Source organism: Pyrgilauda ruficollis, unplaced genomic scaffold (assembly GCF_017590135.1).
Source record: "Pyrgilauda ruficollis isolate IOZ18807 unplaced genomic scaffold, ASM1759013v1 scaffold4, whole genome shotgun sequence".
Classification (NCBI taxonomy): Eukaryota; Metazoa; Chordata; class Aves; order Passeriformes; family Passeridae; genus Pyrgilauda; species Pyrgilauda ruficollis.
The window spans coordinates 17,522,614-17,541,191 of NW_024525489.1; the positions used below are offsets into that span (position 1 = coordinate 17,522,614).

The 18,578-nt window shown below is 49.6% G+C and overlaps 1 protein-coding gene across 3 annotated transcripts; it reads left to right on the plus strand.

The window, feature by feature from the left end:
- The first annotated feature begins 52 nt into the window (after window positions 1–52).
- Window positions 53–16,752, plus strand: ABCC10 (ATP binding cassette subfamily C member 10). Of its 3 annotated transcripts, XR_005955950.1 has the most exons (23): window positions 53–391; window positions 765–961; window positions 1,890–3,258; window positions 4,479–4,706; window positions 4,910–5,066; window positions 5,773–5,912; window positions 6,375–6,454; window positions 6,603–6,774; window positions 7,754–7,852; window positions 8,068–8,257; window positions 8,620–8,697; window positions 9,088–9,279; window positions 9,586–9,721; window positions 10,237–10,432; window positions 11,155–11,498; window positions 11,664–11,833; window positions 12,133–12,293; window positions 12,708–12,961; window positions 13,272–13,417; window positions 13,865–13,962; window positions 14,161–14,273; window positions 16,245–16,483; window positions 16,568–16,752. XR_005955950.1 is itself a non-coding variant. In XM_041477231.1 (22 exons), the coding sequence occupies exons 2-22, from the start codon at window positions 801–803 to the stop codon at window positions 16,378–16,380; spliced, it is 4,620 nt and encodes a 1,539-aa protein (XP_041333165.1). In that variant the 5' UTR covers window positions 53–391; window positions 765–800; the 3' UTR covers window positions 16,381–16,752. The 3 variants fall into 3 exon arrangements, 2 of the variants coding, with proteins under 2 accessions (XP_041333165.1, XP_041333166.1); XM_041477231.1 differs by having other exon boundaries at window positions 16,245–16,752; XM_041477232.1 differs by having other exon boundaries at window positions 110–160; window positions 16,245–16,752.
- Window positions 16,753–18,578: the final 1,826 nt, after the last annotated feature.

The window sequence follows — 18,578 nt, forward strand, 5'->3', positions numbered from 1 at the left end:
GCCCGGCCGGGAGCTGCCGCTGTGCCGGGGCCGCTGTGCCGGGGCCGCTGTGCCGGGGCCGCTGTGCCGGGTGCTGCAGGGCCCCCGCTGCGTGCCCAGCTCGGAGCGGCGCCCGGCCCGTGGCACTCAGCCGGCCGCGGGCAGGAGATGGGACGGGCTGGTGCGAGCCAAAAAACCCTTGCAAAGCCCAGGCATTGCCAGGGGTGCTTCAGCCCCCGGGGCGGCACGCAGAGGGGGCTGCTTCGCCAGTCGTGTGTAGCTTACGGGAATCCTGCTTCTCAGGATGGGCACCAGCATCCTCCCCTGCCGCCTGGGGGATGTTTCATGTTACACGCTGCCTTAAGGAGTACCTTGGCGGGAAGTGTTGTGAACATGGAAATACAATGAATAGGTTATTGTTTAAGCAGCTCAAAATATTTTTCATGCCAATCCATAGAGAGGAAAATACTTCCTTATACTACTTATAGAGGATAAACTTGCCATGGGAAAAAAAAAAAAAAAATTCAACCTGGGAATGAGAAAGCTTTGAACTACTGGGCATTGCAGTCCTGGGAAGACTTAAGGGAATAAACAAGATAATTTATTTTCAGCTGGAGCTTGATCATTTTATGAAGTAGATTATATGATAGTGAGTGAACAATAGCCAGGCTTGGACTATGACCCAGGAACTTGCTTCTAGCTCTGTTAATTACTTGTCACTCCATCTTGGACTGGGGCTGTAGTTCTTATGTTTTTTACCTCATGCTGCATTTTCTTTACCCTAGGGCATCCTGTCTCTCACGCTGAACTACCAGGAAAGGATGGAGAACATCCTGGCTAGTTTGTGTGGGACCAGCCCAGAAGATCCTCTCCCTGTGTGGGTTCATGGCAATGTTGGCCATTGCTTTAACCAGCTGACACTAAGTGTGATTCCTCATGTGATCCTTGCAGTGGTCAGTGCCTGCTTCCTTGGCACTCCGAGGTATGACAACTGACTCGTCTGGCTCTTGATTACTGTGCAGGACTGGAGGTGGGGTGGAAAGGCTGGAAATTGTATCTCCCTATCATGTGCTGAATATGTAATTAGGGAAGGACACAATATTATAATGCTATTATGTTTGTCAGCATCCATTTTAATTCAGTGTACAGAAAGGAATGCAGAAAGAATAGAGGGGATTGTGGGCCTAAAATCACAGCAAGTAATTAGAAACCTTTTCAGTGAATGAGGGCTGGGGAAACTGGGAGTATTCTGGTAGAGGATATAAATCCAAGGTGGCATAGAAGATGTATATAAGGCAATAAGGAGTTTAGAGAAATGCAGAATTGTTTTTCTGCTTACCCTCTTCTGAAATTCCTAAACATGACAACATTCAGTGATACTGCAAGGCCCCAAAGAATCCAGTGATAATGAAGTATTTTGGATGGGCAATAGATTATAGACCTTACAAGCACAGCATCACTGAAACTCACAGTGATAAAAATAATATCTCTAAAATAAAAATCCCACAGACAAGGAAATCAAGGATCAGAGATGTGACAGAGAGAATTTAATAATTCAAAATTTGTGTTAAAGAGGTTAAATATACTTTTTCTTGTTGTTAATCATCAAGGATTGGAGTCTGATTTGACCACAAAATATCATAGTTTGCAAACAAATTTCTGCAAAGAAATGTTTTTCTTTGGTAGCATCTAAATCTCTGGTGTTGACCAAAGAGTGGGCTGTATTGACCTGATGTAGTTTAGCAATGCCCACAGTCAGAAAAAGTTACAGATCTAGGGAGGTGTATCCAGAAGGTTAAGTAGGAGTGGATGTATAAACATGGGGAAGAGGAGAGAAAGAAGGAACAGTACTGACTGAGACGTAGTGGAATTCCGGCTGTGATTTATTTCACTGCTCTTTCTTCCTCAAGGTCTGGCTCTGGTGTGCCTTGCAGGCCAAGCTGGAGGTGGAGAATCGCTACCTCCTTCGTACTTGCTGGCTTGTTCCTTGCTGACACCATCCCAGCCACCATCTCCCAGCAGGAGCTGGGCCCTGTGTACCTGGAAGTGCTGGCCAATGGCACCGCTGCCCTGACATGGCTGATGCATGGCTGTGCTCTTCTCATGCTCTGCAGGTCCATTCACAGCTTTACCAGGGGCCCTGCAGCCCTGGCTCTCCTCACTCTCTTTCCCCTACCTTCCTTCATCATCACACTGGTGTGGTACTGCCAGAGTGGGACAGCTTGGACGCCTGCCCACCCTGGTGCCTCCTCCAGGTTCGCCATTCTCTGTCTGCAGCTGGCCTCCCTGCTTGCCTATGTGGTCAGCTACCTCTTCCCCGCTGCTGGCAGGCAAGACTTCCTCTCCATCAATCACTCCTGGCAACAGGACCAGCCCATCTCAGAGCCAGGGATCCCAGTGCCTGACCAGCAGAGAGTGGCAGAAGATGGTGAGAGCTGGCTCTCACGCTTCTTTTACACCTGGATGAACCCCCTTATGAAATGTGGCTACCAGCAGAAGCTGAACCAGCCACAGGACGTCTACGTGCTTCCTCACCAGCTCCAGGCTGCCAGGGTCTGTGACCGGTTCTACTCTTGCTGGCAGAAGAAGGCAGCTCTTCAGCAAGCAGAGGAGGAGACAGTGTCTCTTACCAGCCCAATCATTGCTGGAGGTGATGGGAGTAGTGGTGCTCCAGAGAGGCTGCACCACACCCAGGAAGCCGTGCGCCTCCTGTCAGTCCTTCATGCGGCCTTTGGGCTTCGTTTCTACACCCTTGGACTTCTCAAGCTGGCTGACAGTCTGCTGAATTTCTCAGGTCCTCTGCTTCTGAACTTGCTGGTGAACTTCATGGAGTCACAGCAGGAGCCCCTGAGCCATGGGATTCTGTATGCCCTTGGGCTCTTTGCTGGCTCCTTCGTGGGCGCTGTCTTGCGGAGCCAGTTCAGGTACGAGATGAACAAGATGGCGCTGATGGTGCGGGCTGCCGTCATCTCCGCCATCTACCGCAAGGCTCTGCGTGTCAGCAGCGCCAGCCTTGCCCGCTTCACTGTGGGGGAAGTTGTCAACTTCATGAGCACGGACACCAATAGGTTGATCAACTTCTGCTACAGCTTCCATGAGTTGTGGAGCCTGCCTGTCCAGCTTGCCATTACCCTTTACCTCCTGTACCAGCAAGTGGGGATAGCCTTTCTGGGAGGCGTGGCCCTGGCTCTGCTGCTGGTGCCCATCAACAAGATCATAGCTAACCTCATCATGGAGAACAACAAGAAGATGCTGAAACACAAGGACACACGAGTCAAGGTGAGGGGCACTGGTGTCTCTCTGAGTTTGTATTTTTTCCCTGTTTGTCCCAGAACATTGGCTTCTTGGTCACTAGTCATGGTCCAAGGCAGATTAATTGAATCACAGCTGTTGAGAAAAATGTAGAAGGGGCACACCCACACACGCACACACACCCACACACACACACTTTTTGGTCAAAAGTGTTTCAGGGTGATGTAGTTTCACCACCCATAAGATCATGAACCTTTAATGCTTATCTTGTCCCCTAATTTAGGTTCCCTTGCAAGTTTCTTTTCTTTGTGTAGTAAAGGTAAGACTCCTGATGGCTTTCTCTAGATATGCATCCATCCTATTGCTCCAGTGATGCCATCAGAGATGAAGTGGCTTTCAGTCTGGACAAAGGCAATGGTCATGGATGTAATTTTATATGGCACTCTCAGTCATCTTTTCCACTGCTTTTCCCCTATTTGCAGTGCTGTCTCTCTTCTCCACATGTCAGACATTTGATTCGCACCTTTTAGCATTGTATCTCTAATTTGACAGCAGTTTCACTCATGCTTTGGAAGCATGAAACATAGGTCAACTCCCTGTCAGAACTGTTGGCAGTTTTAAAAATACTTACTTTCCCAACAGTAGGTGCATCTACCAGAGTAGTATCTGATTATGCTGAGCTTTCTCCAACTGTTGTAAGACTGGTTTGCTGAATAAAGTCTCTCTTGTTATTTTTTTTTTTAATGTTGGGCAGAGACACAGTCAGCTTGCTCTACATATGCTGACCTGAGAACAGAAATGAGAGGACTGCATCCTGCAGGGACACCAGAGTTCTGGAAATGAACCAGCCAGGCTCTGGATACAGACCAGCTGTGTCAGGGCAGGACCAGGCCTGAGAGTCAGATGTTATCTCAAGGCACTGTCAAGTCAACACAAGTAAATAGTATCCAGGCTGGAGCTAGCAATTCCACACATCCCTTCACCTGTGTTGTTCATCTTTCACTTGGAAAGTAGTGTAATATTTTGCCTTTTCCTTAGTTGTGCACAGCATGCGTGGCTGAAAAACCTGGTGGGATGGATGAGCACAAAATTTCCAGTAGCTGTCACTTAAGTTTATGCCTTTGTTAGCAATAAATGGTTCCTGACATCTCTAGCTTGACTCTTAGCAGGAGACAACTGCACACCCAGGCACAGCCCAGGTTGCCTGGGCACTGTTTGCTTGACGTTCTTTTCCTCGTTGCCTGCAGCTAATGACAGAGTTCCTGTGTGGCATTCGTGTGATCAAGTTTTACACCTGGGAGAAGCACTTCAGCACCAAGATAAAATCCTGCCGGGCTGAAGAGCTGCAGAAGTTACGAGCCATCAGTTACCTGGATGCTTTGTGCGTGTACATGTGGGCAGCACTCCCTGTTGTTGTCTCCATTGCCATCTTTGTCACCTATGTCCTGTTGGGTCACCAGCTCACTGCCACAAAGGTGAGTAGGTAGTAGGGAGAGGTCCAGGCTTGACTTGTGCAGAACACAGTCTGCAGTGGAACTGCAATCCTGAGGCATCTTCTCTGGGAAATAAACCCAGCCCATGTCTCTCCACAGCTCTTCAGGCTCTCACTGGTGAAGCTGTTTGGAGGATACAGGGGAGGTGCTGGCTCCAGCTCATGGCTGTTTGCTTACCCTTGCAGGTGTTCACAGCATTGGCCCTTGTTGGGATGCTTATTCTACCCCTCAATGCCTTCCCATGGGTGTTGAATGGGATCTTGGAGGCCAAAGTTTCCCTGGATCGAATCCAGCAATTCTTTGAACTCGTGGACCAGGACCTGGAAGCTTATTATGCCCTAGGTAAAGGTTAAGGAATCTGCCAGGCCTGAGACTCTGGCCAGCAGACATTCAGAGCAGAGAGCTGAGGTGCAAGGCCCAGGGGCAGTGCTGGAGGGCAGCTGGCTGTCACCCTGTGATTCAAGATGTTCAGTTGGGTAGAGGTGAAGTGGATACACTTCTCTTAATTTCTGTGGAAAGCAGGAGACAAGGCTATAACATTCCACTTTACCAACCAAAAGCCACTGCTTGTCCCAACAGAGACATTAATGTCCCAGTAGAACAAGCAGCTCTGTCCTCTGACCAAAGCTCTTGTGACACTGAAGCCATCAACAAATTTGGCTTCACGTGGCAGAAAGGCTTGAGTGGCTGCCCCACTCCTGAGCCATATTAGTTCCCTTTTCTTCTTTCATTGCCTTTGGTCAACTCCCTGCCATTCTTTTACCTTCAGCAATAATAAAAGCAGGTTATATCCTTACAGTGTCTCCCTGACAGCCATGTGTGTCTGGTGTGAGCTGGAGACAGAAGGGTTGGAAGAAGGGATGCATAAGTTTAAGGGCAAGTCAGTAGGCAAGAGTCTTCTTCTGTGGTTGGGTTAGGGGCAACATGCAGTGCCTCATCCGTGGTCTCTGCATTTTGGAACAAAGCTGATGACGTTTGTGATGCCAGGTGCCTTTAATTTTCTGGTCTTCTCATAGCAGTGCTTTGCTGTTCGGGTTTTCACTTGTAGATAGCCCTTCAGATACTGCTAGTGCCATGGAGATGCAATGTGCAGCCTTCTCATGGGTGCCAGTTCAGGAGGAAAGCACCAGTCAGCCCTCATCCACAGGCACTCTGCAACTGCACATCGAGAGCCTGTCAGTGAGGAAGGTGAGCAAGGACGTGGGAGGTAATACAGAAAAATGGCATTAGAGAAAAAATACTGGAAACTAGAAATAATGGAGCAGAGGTGGCATGTTTTCCTCAATCTAGGAGCTGTGCATCAAAATCTTCTCTTGGTCAAGAGGCATGGGACACTGAAAGGTTGAAAGACTCTAGAGAACATCCATGGCTTACAGACAGGAGATGAACTAGTTCTCTTTGCTTTCTACTGTTGCTGCTGGTGACAACTGGGCAGGGAACAGAGCAGGGCTCTAGAGTTAACACTCCTTGCAAATCTGTGTCCTGTCATATCAGGGGTCTGGTTTACCTGACAACAGTTCCCAGCTGCACTGCTGAACATGAGATGGTCCTAGCAGTCAGCTTCCTTACAGGCTCCATGTGGCTCAAGAAATCTGGACAAGCTACCCTGCATTAGCACATCAGGTTGCTTCTTTTCATTTCCCTTTGCAGGGAATGCTCCTGGGGGTTGTTGGGAAGGTTGGCTCTGGCAAAAGCTCTCTGCTTGCAGCCATCACTGGAGAGCTCATTAAGTAAGTAGCCTAAAGAGTTTTCCCTGCCTGGTCCCTCCATGCCACAGCAGGTGGGAATTGTCCAGTGCTATCCCAACTTGTGGGTAATTTTGATCTGCCAGCAGTTTTTCTTTGTTGCCCTTTATACCCACTTTTGTTGTGCTTGCAGACAAGGTGGACGAGTGTATGTTTGTGACCTGGAGCAAGGATTTGGTCTGGCCACACAGGAGCCTTGGATACAGTTTACCACTGTCCGCAAAAACATCCTTTTTGGGCGGGAATATGACGCCAGGCTGTTCGAGGAGGTGCTGGAGGCCTGTGCCCTCTCCGAGGACCTAAATGTGAGTGCCTAGGCTGGAAACCTGCCTGGGCCTTCTTGGCAGGCTTTTGCATCCATCCTGAGCCCCACTGGGATCAGTGTTTATTCCTTCAGGGTGTAGGCTGCTGCTCCAATGTCCCATCACACAGTGTTGCTCTGATTACCAAGCCCACACCATTCCTAGCGTGCCCATACTTCTTTAAGGTGTGAAGTCAATCTTGTAGCACTTTGGGTGGTTTCTTCTGCTGCTGAGCCAAAAGCTGTTCATGCTGGGGAAAGGAATTGTTCTTGCAGGGCTGATGACTGTTGGGTTTTTCAGGCAGAACTTGTCAGCAACTGATGCTTTTTTGGGGGAAGGATCAGAAGCAAATTCTTTGGGGTTTTGAAGGGCTGAGTCAGTGCTCCTGACATATATTCTAAATTTGAGGTTTATGACTGTATTAGCCAGTAAACCTGGCTGTATATATGGTAGGAATCTAGCCTTCTCCCAGTTTATAAGCTAGTGCCTGATTTTCTGAAGTACCAAGCTTTAGCAGCTCCTGTTTATTTTGGCCAGAGCGATGAATACTCTAAAGGCATGATTTTTATTGGAGATTTTGTAAAATACACCTCTGCTACCAAACTGAGAGGAGACTTACTTCCAGATAATGAAATTTGGTCATTTTTACTGCTACTCTGTTTGGAAGGACCCTGACATAATTTTGATGCAGGCACAGCTCTTGTTCTCACAGAAAATTACTGTGTGCAATTACCTTGGACCAGAAGTTGCTCTCAATGGGTAGTTAAGATGTGACCACCCTATTCTGGAGTGTTAGATATTTTTGTTGCATAAATAAACCTTCCCAGTTGTTTGTAGAACTAGTGTATAGATTGTTTAACTATTGGTAGGGTGTCAGCCTTAGAAATTACTGCCAGAGACTGGAGAGGGACCCCTGTGTCCTAGTTTTGGGTCCCAAAACAGTTTCTTGTCCCTTTCTAAATTATTTTCTTGAACATTTCAGATTTTACCAGCAGGTGACCAGACAGAGGTGGGTGAAAATGGTGTGACACTCAGCGGGGGACAGAAGGCTCGAATAGCCCTTGCCAGAGCTGTTTACCAGGTAAATAACAAAGGAGTTACTGTGTGGCAGATCTCCCGAGTCAAATATAAAGAGTCTGGAAGCACTCAGCTGTACAGTGAGTTCTGGCAGCATGTCTTTAAAGCACATTGTGCTAACCTAAAGGTGCTGCCACATGGAGACACTTGCACTTTACAGCACTGCCTGCTCCAGCAGGGCCAGCAGCTGTATCCTTTTTTCTTTTGTCCCCCTCCCAGGAGAAAGAACTTTACCTCCTTGATGATCCCCTGGCTGCTGTTGATGCAGATGTAGCCAACCATATTATGCGGAAATGCATTTTCGGAGTTCTCAAACATAAGACCAGGGTCCTTTGCACTCACAGGACAGAGTTTTTGGAGAAGGCCGATGCCTTGTTGCTGATGGACAATGGCAGGATAGTTAAGACAGGTACACTGTCTTCCCAGGCATTCACTTGTGTCTTGGAATGGCTTGAGGGTATTAGGATTAACTAGTGGGGAATCCACTGTTAAAAGAGGACACTGAGAACACTGCATGTGTGCAAAGATGGGGTGGAAGAGAATGCAGACATACAGATAAAACAGGACAGCCCTAGATGTGGGGAGCTGATGAGGCAGAAAGAGTAACAGGTTGAATGGAGAGGAGCCTTCAAGGGTACAGTTGCTGTATGACCTAGGGAATCCTATGAGAGAACAAAACTGGGTCATTTCAGAGCAAGAGGCAGTGGGAAGGTGGAAAGTTGTCACCTGCTCCTCACAGATGCTGAAGAATTTGCATGTCTCTCTTCGCAGGTGCACCAGCTGATATCCTGCCACTTGTTGAAGCCTTCCCCAAGTTCAAGGATGCAGACAAGGGGGATAAGGATAAAGGTCTGTTCCTGATGAGCTTAAGGGTAGCTGGGGGAGCACAGCTGACCTTCCAGACAGAACCTGTACCTGATGGCTGCTGGCTTTAAAGCAGAGCTCCGATCATCTTGTTCTGCTGTGGCAGTGCTGATATGTGGGTGGTGTATACACAGAAGGACAGAAGGCTCACATATCATTGGGTATTGGTCTGGAGCAGTATTTGAACCTGTTGATCTGCTTGTAGTCCAGTTTTGGATGAAGAACTGCTAGGGTTGGTGCACCTGTCTTGAAAGAGGAGAGAGGAGGGAAAAAAAGTGTCCCTCATAGTTTAGACTTACTCTGTTCACATTTAAGAACAGCTGCAGGAAAAATTTAACACTGCACTGACCTTTGCTTTTGCATCCATACCCACAGCCCCTAATGAACAAGGACAGGAAGAGGCCATAAAGACAGAGGCAGAAGAACCAACCCAAAACAATTATCTCATCCACAAGGAGGAAGAGAAGAAAGAAGGGGCAGTAGCTTTTCAGGTGTACAAGGCCTATTGGATGGCAATGGGCAGCTGCTTAGCAATATCAATCCTCTTCTCACTGTTCCTGATGCAAGGTAAGGCAGTAACCCAGCAGCACATCTCTCTTTAGACATTCTTCTCCTCTTGTCTCATTCCCTGGTTGCATGGAGTCCAGAAGGAAAGACACCAGGGCTTTAAGCACTCACCTCTGTAGCAGTGCTGTGTCACTGCTGCGCCTCAAGGCTGTTCACTTGCTCCTGCTCTACTACTAACGGGGAAGACTATACTGGGCAGCAAGACTAAGCAAAAGTTGTCCAGCAGCTTCCCCTTCAGTTTGTCAGCTTCATGTTTGCTGATTCAGAAGCAGAATTTCTCTTTACATAGTCTGTGTTTCTCTGTAGCATCCAGAAATGTCTCAGATTGGTGGCTGTCCTACTGGATCTCCAGCATATCCCAGACAGCAAATACCTCTGTGATGGCCTGCTCAGCTTCCCTGCCTTCCCCAGAGCTGCTTCTCTTCTCCACTGCTGGGCTTGTGTAAGTGAATATGGTCCAGAGGTGCCAAAGGGAGCAGGAAATGTCCTTAAGTGCATTTCCTGTGAAGATCCTGAAGAGCAGGGATAGATAAACTGACTACTTCACTTCAGGGAATATGTGTGGCTGCTTTGACAAAGAGAATCAAAATCCCTGACCTGATAATGTGCCAAAAAGGCACATTAGCTGGGGCTCATGGAAGACCCCTAGCTGCACAGTAATTGGAGTATTTGTCGATAGATAAACTGACTACTTCACTTCAGGGAATATGTGTGGCTGCTTTGACAAAGAGAATCAAAATCCCTGACCTGATAATGTGCCAAAAAGGCTCATGGAAGACCCCTAGTTGCACAGTAATTGGAGTATTTGTTCCAACATGCCAAAGGAGTGTAACAGGAGTTATCAGGCTAAAGTATCCTGATTTCCCCTGGAGTATGGTCTTGGGTTCTCATGCCCTGTCTGTGAGTTTACTGTCAGGAAGATGATGGCAGATTCATAATCTTCCTCCTTTTTTCCAGTTCTCCCATTCAAGATCTGGACAAGACCCCAGCCCCTCCCAATGGCTCAGTGGATGTGAATTTCTACCTGATAGTTTATGGGAGCATTGCAGGGGCCAATTCCCTCTTCACCATTATTCGGGCGTTCCTCTTTGCTTGTGGTGCTCTCCGTGCTGCCACTGTCATTCACAACAGACTGCTCCAAAGGGTTCTAAAGGTAATGGGTACAAAGTCCAGGGCAGGCTGAGGCTCCTGCAAGCTGCCATTCTTCTCATAGCTGGGAGTATGGGTGTGGGAGATAGATTAAGGTTTCTGTTGGTATTGGCTGGTAGGACTGTATTCAAAAGGGGCTGCACCACAGCCAGCACAAGGGTCCAATAAGCAGGGTTCAAAATGTGTCCTGTTCGTTCCATGGAAGGATGATTTACAGCTGCCACCTGCATCTGTTCACTCATTAGCCTTAGCTGTATAGCCAGTCAAGTCAAAGTAGCTTTTCCAGGATGGTGAGTTCGGGTTTAGATGAGATTGGAAGGAGTTATTAAGCAAGATCTAGGGCTGATGTTGGTATATGTCAGTTAACTTAATGTTTTTGGCTTCCTTGGGTTCTCAGAGTTAGGATTAGGGGGATGGAAGTTCAGGTTAGAGGCTAGATTTGCCTCACTACTATTGGGCCATGATGGTGTCTGAGTGCCTGCTTTCTCAGTAGCTGTCAGCCATTTGATACAGAAGGAGTGCTTCCTTTTACCATGCAAACAGTGCATGAGTTGTTTGGCTGCTAGTGGATGCTGGCTTTGGAGGCTGAGGTAAGGAAGTGGCTTATGGTGGCCACCTCCTTGTGGCCTTATCTGCTCCCCTTGGTGCTGCTCTCCTGCACACTGTTTTGTGGTTGGATCTCAGCACAGCTGACTGGCTCTTACTGTCTGGTTCCCTTATTGCCAGGCCACAGTCACCTTCTTTGACACCACACCAACAGGCCGGATCCTGAACCGCTTCTCCTCAGACGTGTACTGTGTGGATGACAGCCTGCCATTTATCCTCAACATCTTCCTAGCCAACATCTACGGGCTCTTGGGCATGCTGGTGATAATGACCTATGGCCTCCCTTGGATTGGCCTGGTCTTGCTCCCTCTGGCTGTAGTCTACTTCTTTGTTCAGCGCTATTACCGATTCACGTCCCGGGAGCTCAAGCGCCTCCAGAGCATCACCCTGTCTCCCATTTACACCCACTTCTCAGAGACCCTCTCGGGACTGAGCACTATCCGAGCCATGCGGGCAACAAAGAGGTGAGCAGGAAGCACAAGCACCCAGAGAGACAGAGCTCAGAGCTTTGGCTTTATAGGTCAAGGCCTTCCTCTTGTGGGGCTGGTTATAGGGTTGCTGGAATGCCCTTTTCTGGGGCAGCAAGAGAGGAATTTGAGTGATACAAACATCTGTTGTGTGCCTGACAGGTTTGAGCTGGAGAATCAGCTGCATCTGGAGCAGAACCAGCGCTGTCTCTTTGCTAGCAAAACAGTGATGGAGTGGCTGGACATCCGCTTGCAGATGATTGGGGTTGCTGTGGTTACTGCTATAGCAGGGATTGCCATCATCCAGCACCAGAAGCAGCTGGGAAATCCAGGTAGACTGCCAGGGACTGATCTATGTCTAAGCTGTGCCCAAGGGGTTCCTCCTTTCCCAGCCCAGAGCTACACATTTTCCTACACTGGGGTAAGATCCAGAGCTCCTGCTTCCTGTCGCTAGCAAGTCACCCACAGTGTAGTGCTTCCTGTCTCTGCTCCTGTCCTATGTGTCCCCAACCTCAAGTGTGACCCCAGACTTCACAGTCCTGACTTTTCCTTTGGTTTTTTTTGTCTGCCCACCAATATGTCAGCTCCTTCCCTGCCACTAACACTCTTGCTTCTGCTTTTGTCCTCACAGGACTTGTGGGCCTGGCACTGTCATATGCCCTGTCTGTCACAAACCTGCTCTCAGACCTCATTAACAGTTTCACTCACACAGAGATGATGATGGTGAGTGTGGAGCGGACAGAGGAGTACACCACAGACATCCCCATGGAGCCTCAGGATAAATTGGTCCAGGTAAAAGCTCAAATGTGTTCTCAGGTATTGGCCCATCTTCTGGCTCTTTGCCCTGCACTTGTGCCCTGGGGAGATCACAGGGTGCCAGTGAATTGGTGGAGGGCCCTCACCACAGAAACCACCTTGATCACTCATCTTTTACTGGTGTATCTCCTGGGGAGGATGAATCTCCAGCAGAAGCTGGTGAAGGTGGGAGTGATGGGAAGGAGTAGGGAAGCAGAATGGGTGCTAGATGCAAGCTGTGATGGAAGAACAAGCCTAGGAGTGGGCTGGAGGTGGGACTGGGCTTTTGGTTCTGCTCAGAAGCCAAGCAACCGTCTAAAGGGAAGGGTGGGGCTTGAACTGTGGGGAGGTGATGCTGAAGATGACAATCAATCATTATCATGCCCTTTCTCACCTGTGTATCCCTCTTAGGTTTCTGCTGACTGGCCAAGTGAGGGGCTTGTGGAGTTCCAGCAGGTGGTCCTGGCATACAGACCAGGCTTGCCTAATGCACTTGATGGTGTGAGCTTCACTGTTTACCCTGGAGAGAAGTTGGGCATTGTGGGTCGCACAGGATCTGGGAAATCCACCCTTTTCTTGGCCCTTTTCCGTATGATGGAGATGAAATCAGGCCAGATTCTCCTCGATGGTGTTGACAGCCAGCTGGTGGGCTTGGAGGAGCTGAGGTATGGCTGAGCTGAGTGAAGGGCAGCTGATGGTGGCTGAGAGCTGTCAGTGGCTGAATGCCAAAGTAAAGAGTGAGGAGCAAAGGACTGACTGTTGTGGCACCCTCTTTTCTGATTGTGGTAGCTTTTTACGAGTCTCTCTGTTGTTTCTCGACAGTTGTGCTAAGGAAACCAGGCTGAATATGTGACCCATGTCTCTTTGCTTCTAAGATTTGTAGCAAACTAAGACACCCCATGAAAAATGAAGTAGCAGATCTTTGCTTTTCTGCAGACCCCATCCCATGAGCCCTCAGCTTTTGTTTGCTTGCAGATCTAGGCTGGCCATCATCCCGCAGGATCCATTTTTGTTCAGTGGCTCAATCAGAGAAAACCTGGACCCCCAAGGAAGACGGACGGATGCTGAACTCCAGGAGGTGCTGGAGCAGTGCCACCTGTGGGATACTGTTATGCAGATGGGTGAGTTGGAAACCAGTGAGAAGCAGCTGATGAGTGTGCATTCTGCAAGAGGAGGGAAGGCCTTAGCTTGGGCAGGGAGCTGAGGTGGATGCAGTAGGGAATGGGTTAGGCAAGGTTAGAACCAGTGTGGGAACAGGTCAGTGGGACCCAGTGGCATTACGTGACATTTAGAGGCAAATGGACTGGCAGGTGATGGCTTGGGTGAGATTGCTGGTGAGACCAGGCCTCAATGGGTGTTAGAGGAGCAGCAGAGAGATAAGCCAGGCCTTAGTTCTAAGGGAAATGTGCCAGATGTTGCTCGTGTCTAAGTGTAAAGGCTCTAGTTCCTAAGGCCTGGGCCTGAGCAGAATGGGGATTTTGTATGCTACTGGGAAAATCTTGGACTGGTGGAGCTGTTTGGGGCCCTGTGTAGATGATGCAGGTGACTGTTAATCTCGATCCCTGCAGGTGGACTGGACAGCGAGCTGGGAGAGAGGGGAAAGAGTCTGTCTGTGGGACAGAGGCAGCTGGTGTGTCTGGCCAGAGCCATCCTGACGCAGGCCAAGGTGAGTTCACTGCCTCCATCGGAGCAAGGGGGAGAGGGACCTGCTGGTGGCTGTCTGGGGACAGCAGAGCAGAGCACTGCAGAGCTGGAGGTGTCATGGGAACACATACCCTGTGCTAACTTCTCAGGCTGTCTCTAGCCAGGGAGTGGGGTCTCTGCTGTGCTGCTTGGAAGCCCCTTCCCTCTCTGTCCCTGGCAGGTGCTGTGCATCGATGAGGCCACAGCCAGTGTGGATCAGAAGACAGACCAGCTGCTGCAGCAGACCATCCGCCAGCGCTTCGCTGACAAAACTGTTTTGACAATTGCTCACAGGTATGGAAGAACCTCTGTGCCTAAAGTCATCCTGCCACTCACAGGGAGAGGTGGCTGCACATGCCATGCCTGGGCCCCAAGCTGAGCACGGAGGACTCTGTGATAAGGCTTTTCAAGTGCCAAAGCTGGACCTTACCTTTTGCCTTTTCTGCTGGATGCTGGGAACAACTGGATGTGAAAAGGGGAAAATGTTGTACCCAGAAGTTGGTGCCAGCAAAGGGCAAAATGCAGCATCCTGTCACAGATTTCTCTTCCTGGGCACTGCCTGCTGGCATCAGTAGGGCAGGCGAATTGTTCCTTTCTGCCACATTAGGGCGAGGCATAATGGAGAACTATCCTGTGGAAAGGGGCAATGTGGAGACAGTGGAGGAGCAGGTGTCCCTGGCTCGGTAGAGGGCAGTGCAGGACAGCCAGCAGCAAAGGGCTGCAGCTACTGGATGGTTGTGTCTTCCAAAATCCTGAGTTTTAGTTCCAGCCTGCACCTTATGCCAGTGAGATAAGACACTGCCCAGGCAGGACAGGACAACAGTGGTTGTCTCACATCTGAGAGATAGAGAGTAGAATCAGTGGATGGTTGCAACCAGAGGGAGGAGGGCAAAACATGAATACTGCAGAGAAGGGATGGATCAGCATTAGGTGGTGTTCTCTGCTCTTACTCTTGCCAAGTGGAGGAGCGTTTGGAGGAGGGTTATGCAATTGTATGGAGGGTGTTTCCAAAGCACAGAGGTTACCACAAAAATAAAAATCAAATGAGCAGGTGGCAGGGGCTGATGTCCTGCTGCACAGGAGTGGGAGTGATGGATGACAGGCTGGGTGGGCTGGGCTTGGCAAGTGAATCAAGTGGGTCTTGTTAAATACATTATGTAGGAGGGAGGCAGGAGGAGTGTGAAGGGAATGTGGTTCCTACACTAGGGATGTTAGGCATAAATAGAGTAGAAGTGCAAGGGCATTGTGGGCTGAGGTGTGTGTTTGGGTTGGGTGTGGGGAGGCCACCTTTGATGGGGGAGTAATTAAAAAAGAGAAACAGCAGAGGAAGGAGTGGCAGAAGGCAAAGCAGCAAGACTGAGTTGAAGATGGTCCCAGCCCCTTTTCCATGGGACGAAGAGCAATGGGGGAGAACAGTAAGGAGAGAAAGGTGATGATGGGGTTGATTTTTATCCATGGTTTTTCCATGCCATTCAGCTTTGGGTAAAACCCAGGATGGGAGGTGACTCTGTACTTGTCCCTCCAAGTAATTTCCAGTGCTGTAGCCTGCACTGTCTTGGAGGTGAACATGTAACCAGAGTCTTGAACTCCGTAATGCCTTTTACCTGCTCAAATCCTGTGTGGTGTCTTCCTTGTGATCTGTGGCTTCATAGGGCTGTAGTTTCACACTGAATGGTGCATGACTGTGCAAAAACATTCCTGCTGTCCTGTCTTCCCTATCCAGAGCCAGAGGCTGCTGTTCTGCTGGCAGTCCGGGCAGACCTGGGCACATATGTGTGCAGTGGGTCCTGTGGTTGGCTGTCTGGCAAGTACAAATCCAGTGGTGGTGGTAGCATAAGCAAAGATGCTAGACTGCAGGGGAATAGCAGCTGATGCACAATTTCTGCTGCCCTTGGGAGGTGGCAGGTGAGGAAATGTTGGGGCAAATAAAGCAACTCACTAACCCCTGCGGGGATGGAGACATTTTGTGCAACCCTATAATCAGGTATGCCCTGAGCTTCCCCCCACAGAACTTCCCTCTGCGCTCCTGGTGCCCTGCCATGCCCAGCAACTGGAAAGCATCACTATGCTCTCCTAAGAGGTGCTGCATTTCAGCAGTGAGCAGAGGCTCTCTGGGGAGCTGCACTGTCACCTTGAGTGCAGAGCGAGATCCTCCACAGCTCCTAATGCTGGGCATGTCTTGGGCTGCCCTTAACAGCAGGGGAAGCAGTATCCAGAGCTTCTCCTCAGATCCAACAACGTGTGTCCTGGCATTTGTTGTCACAGGCTGAACACCATCCTGGACTCAGACCGCGTGCTGGTGATGCAAGCTGGGAGAGTGGCAGAGCTGGATTCACCCGCCCGCCTAAGCCAGAAAGATGGCTCCTTGTTCCAGCACCTCCTGCACAGCAGGCAGCAATGATCTCCCTCCTGGGCTCAGCCCAGGCAGCCCTTCCAGCTGGGTGCCTGGCTTTCCTGGTGCCTCAGACACCAGCGCTGTCCCTGCAGGGCCCGGAGCTGCTGAGGTGAGGGAGGAGCTTGTTCCTGCCTGCAGGCAGCAGCTGTGTGTCCTCAGGGACAGGAGTATGGCACTGTGGCCTTTCCTTTAGTAAGGAAGACGTGACCTGCTGTTCAGAGGTACGCAAGCCTGGTTGGTGGGATCCTGCTCCTCTCCAAGGCTTCTTCCCTTTGAGATTACAGAGGGATTTTCTACTCACTCAAGAATCAGTAACTCCTAGTTTGAGACTTAGTCTGACATATGCAATGTAAAATAAAGTGGAAATATCCTTGTGAAGCTGTTGATTCAGGTCCTTGGCCCTTTTCCTCACCAGACACTTATTTCCTTATGAGATACAAGAGTGGTGCCCTCTCTACACAAAGACAACCCTACCTAATCTCTACTATTCCCAGAAGGCTTTTCCATGCCCAGAAGGTTGCATCCAGGGACCTTGCTACTTTTCCTCTGGTTTTCAGTGGAGAAGGCCTTTCCCTGAATGGACTAGAATGCAATTGCATTAAAGGCCTCTAAGGCTGGTTTATTTGAAGACCACGCTCTTGGGAAATTCTCTATCCCTCCTGCCCTGCTCCCAGCTGCACAAAACCCACAGCTGCTTTAAGTTTTAGGATCTTCCTTTTGCCATAGGCACCTGGGACCCCTTCTTCCCAACACTCTTAAGGCAATGCCTAGCCCACACCTTTGCTATGCTGTCCAGGGACAGGTGTAATTGCTTTCCCTGAAACTGTAGGAGCCATCCCCATCCCTGCAGATGGAGAATAAGGCAGGACAACTCCTGTGCCATGGTCTGGCTTTGCATTCTTCAGCGAAATGATGGAGATACTCAGCAAGTTGCTGAGCAACCTGATCTACTTGGATCTGCTGAGAGCAAGAGGTTGGTGTTCAGAGGTCCCTTGAAACCTAAATTGTTTTATGATTCTCTGATACACTGTTTCTGAGCTTGTACTTGTTTTATTTGATAAAGGTACATAATCCATCCATGTATTAAAAAAATAATCTTTCTGATGAAGCCTCAGTCCCCTCTCCCAGGTCTCACTCCTGCCTGAGCATTCACTTCTTGGCTCACTTCACACCACCTTGAACCCAGCTCTGCAGCCCTACAAGCCAGTAGTAGGGTTTGGGTTGTGGAGAGTTTTGCCCCACTGCTTAGCCACCTATGCCCATGAGGAGGCAGAGAAATCCCTGGTCCTGGGAGAGAGGCACTGATTGCTGCACACTAGACCAGCACAGGCAGGAATAGATCTTTTGCAAAGGCTAAGTGACCTGACCATCTGCTGCCTCTTAGCCATGTTTTAGCAATGGTGGAGAAGGCGGTTTTGTGTCTGCTTCCTGTGTTCATCTCAAGCTCACATCCACTGTGGGGAGTTTAGCCTTTGTTGTATTGAGAAATGCTGCAGTGATTTGAGGTTAGAGCCAGCTGCCTGCCTCAGAGTCAATGGGACAGCAAAGGAGGACCTGGATCCTCTATTGCTCCTGAACCAGCCACAGCACAGCCTTGTCCAGCTCCAGCTTCACCTATGAGGACATATGAGAAGGACCAGCTCAGGCCCAGAGGAGAGCAAATAGTGAGGCAGAAGTGCACACTGCAGAGGCAAAGGATCTTGGTCATTTGTGGCCAGACCAGAAAGGACGGCTTAGTAAGTGAGTCAAAGAGACCCCTGGATTATCAGGAGGAAAGTACGGAATATGTTTGTGACCCCCAAGTCTGACAGCAAGAGGAGGGTGCATCAGCCAGGGCAGGAGAAGGGCATGAGACCTGCAATGATTTCTGAAGTCTCTTTGAACTGGCTCACAGAACCACAAGGCCAGGGAGCAAGGGTGTTTGCTCACTCCCTAGGGACATGGCATCTGAAATGACAGCCTCCAGAAACAGCCAGGAACTACCCCATACAGTACTGCGGCAGGGAGACCCATGCAGCCACAACTGTATCAAAGGCCCCAGGAGAAGCATCCCAACACCAGCAGAAATGAGGATAAAGCCCCTTCCTGTAGTCACAGAGAGGAGTTACAAAGGGTCTGGCAGTATTTGGGCTTGCAAGAGGGCTGTGCCCTCCTCAGCACTGCCTGTCCTGTTTCTGAGTGCTGGAGCAGATGGTAGCGGTGCT

Bases quoted from the DNA above. Each gene is read 5' to 3' on its own strand.
- ABCC10 (XM_041477231.1), top strand. From the start codon at position 801: ATGGAGAACATCCTGGCTAGTTTGTGTGGGACCAGCCCAGAAGATCCT. The intron at 9,280-9,585 runs GTAAGGCAGTAA...GTTTCTCTGTAG, and splicing joins CTCACTGTTCCTGATGCAAG to CATCCAGAAATGTCTCAGAT. The intron at 9,722-10,236 runs GTAAGTGAATAT...CCTTTTTTCCAG, and splicing joins TTCTCCACTGCTGGGCTTGT to TTCTCCCATTCAAGATCTGG.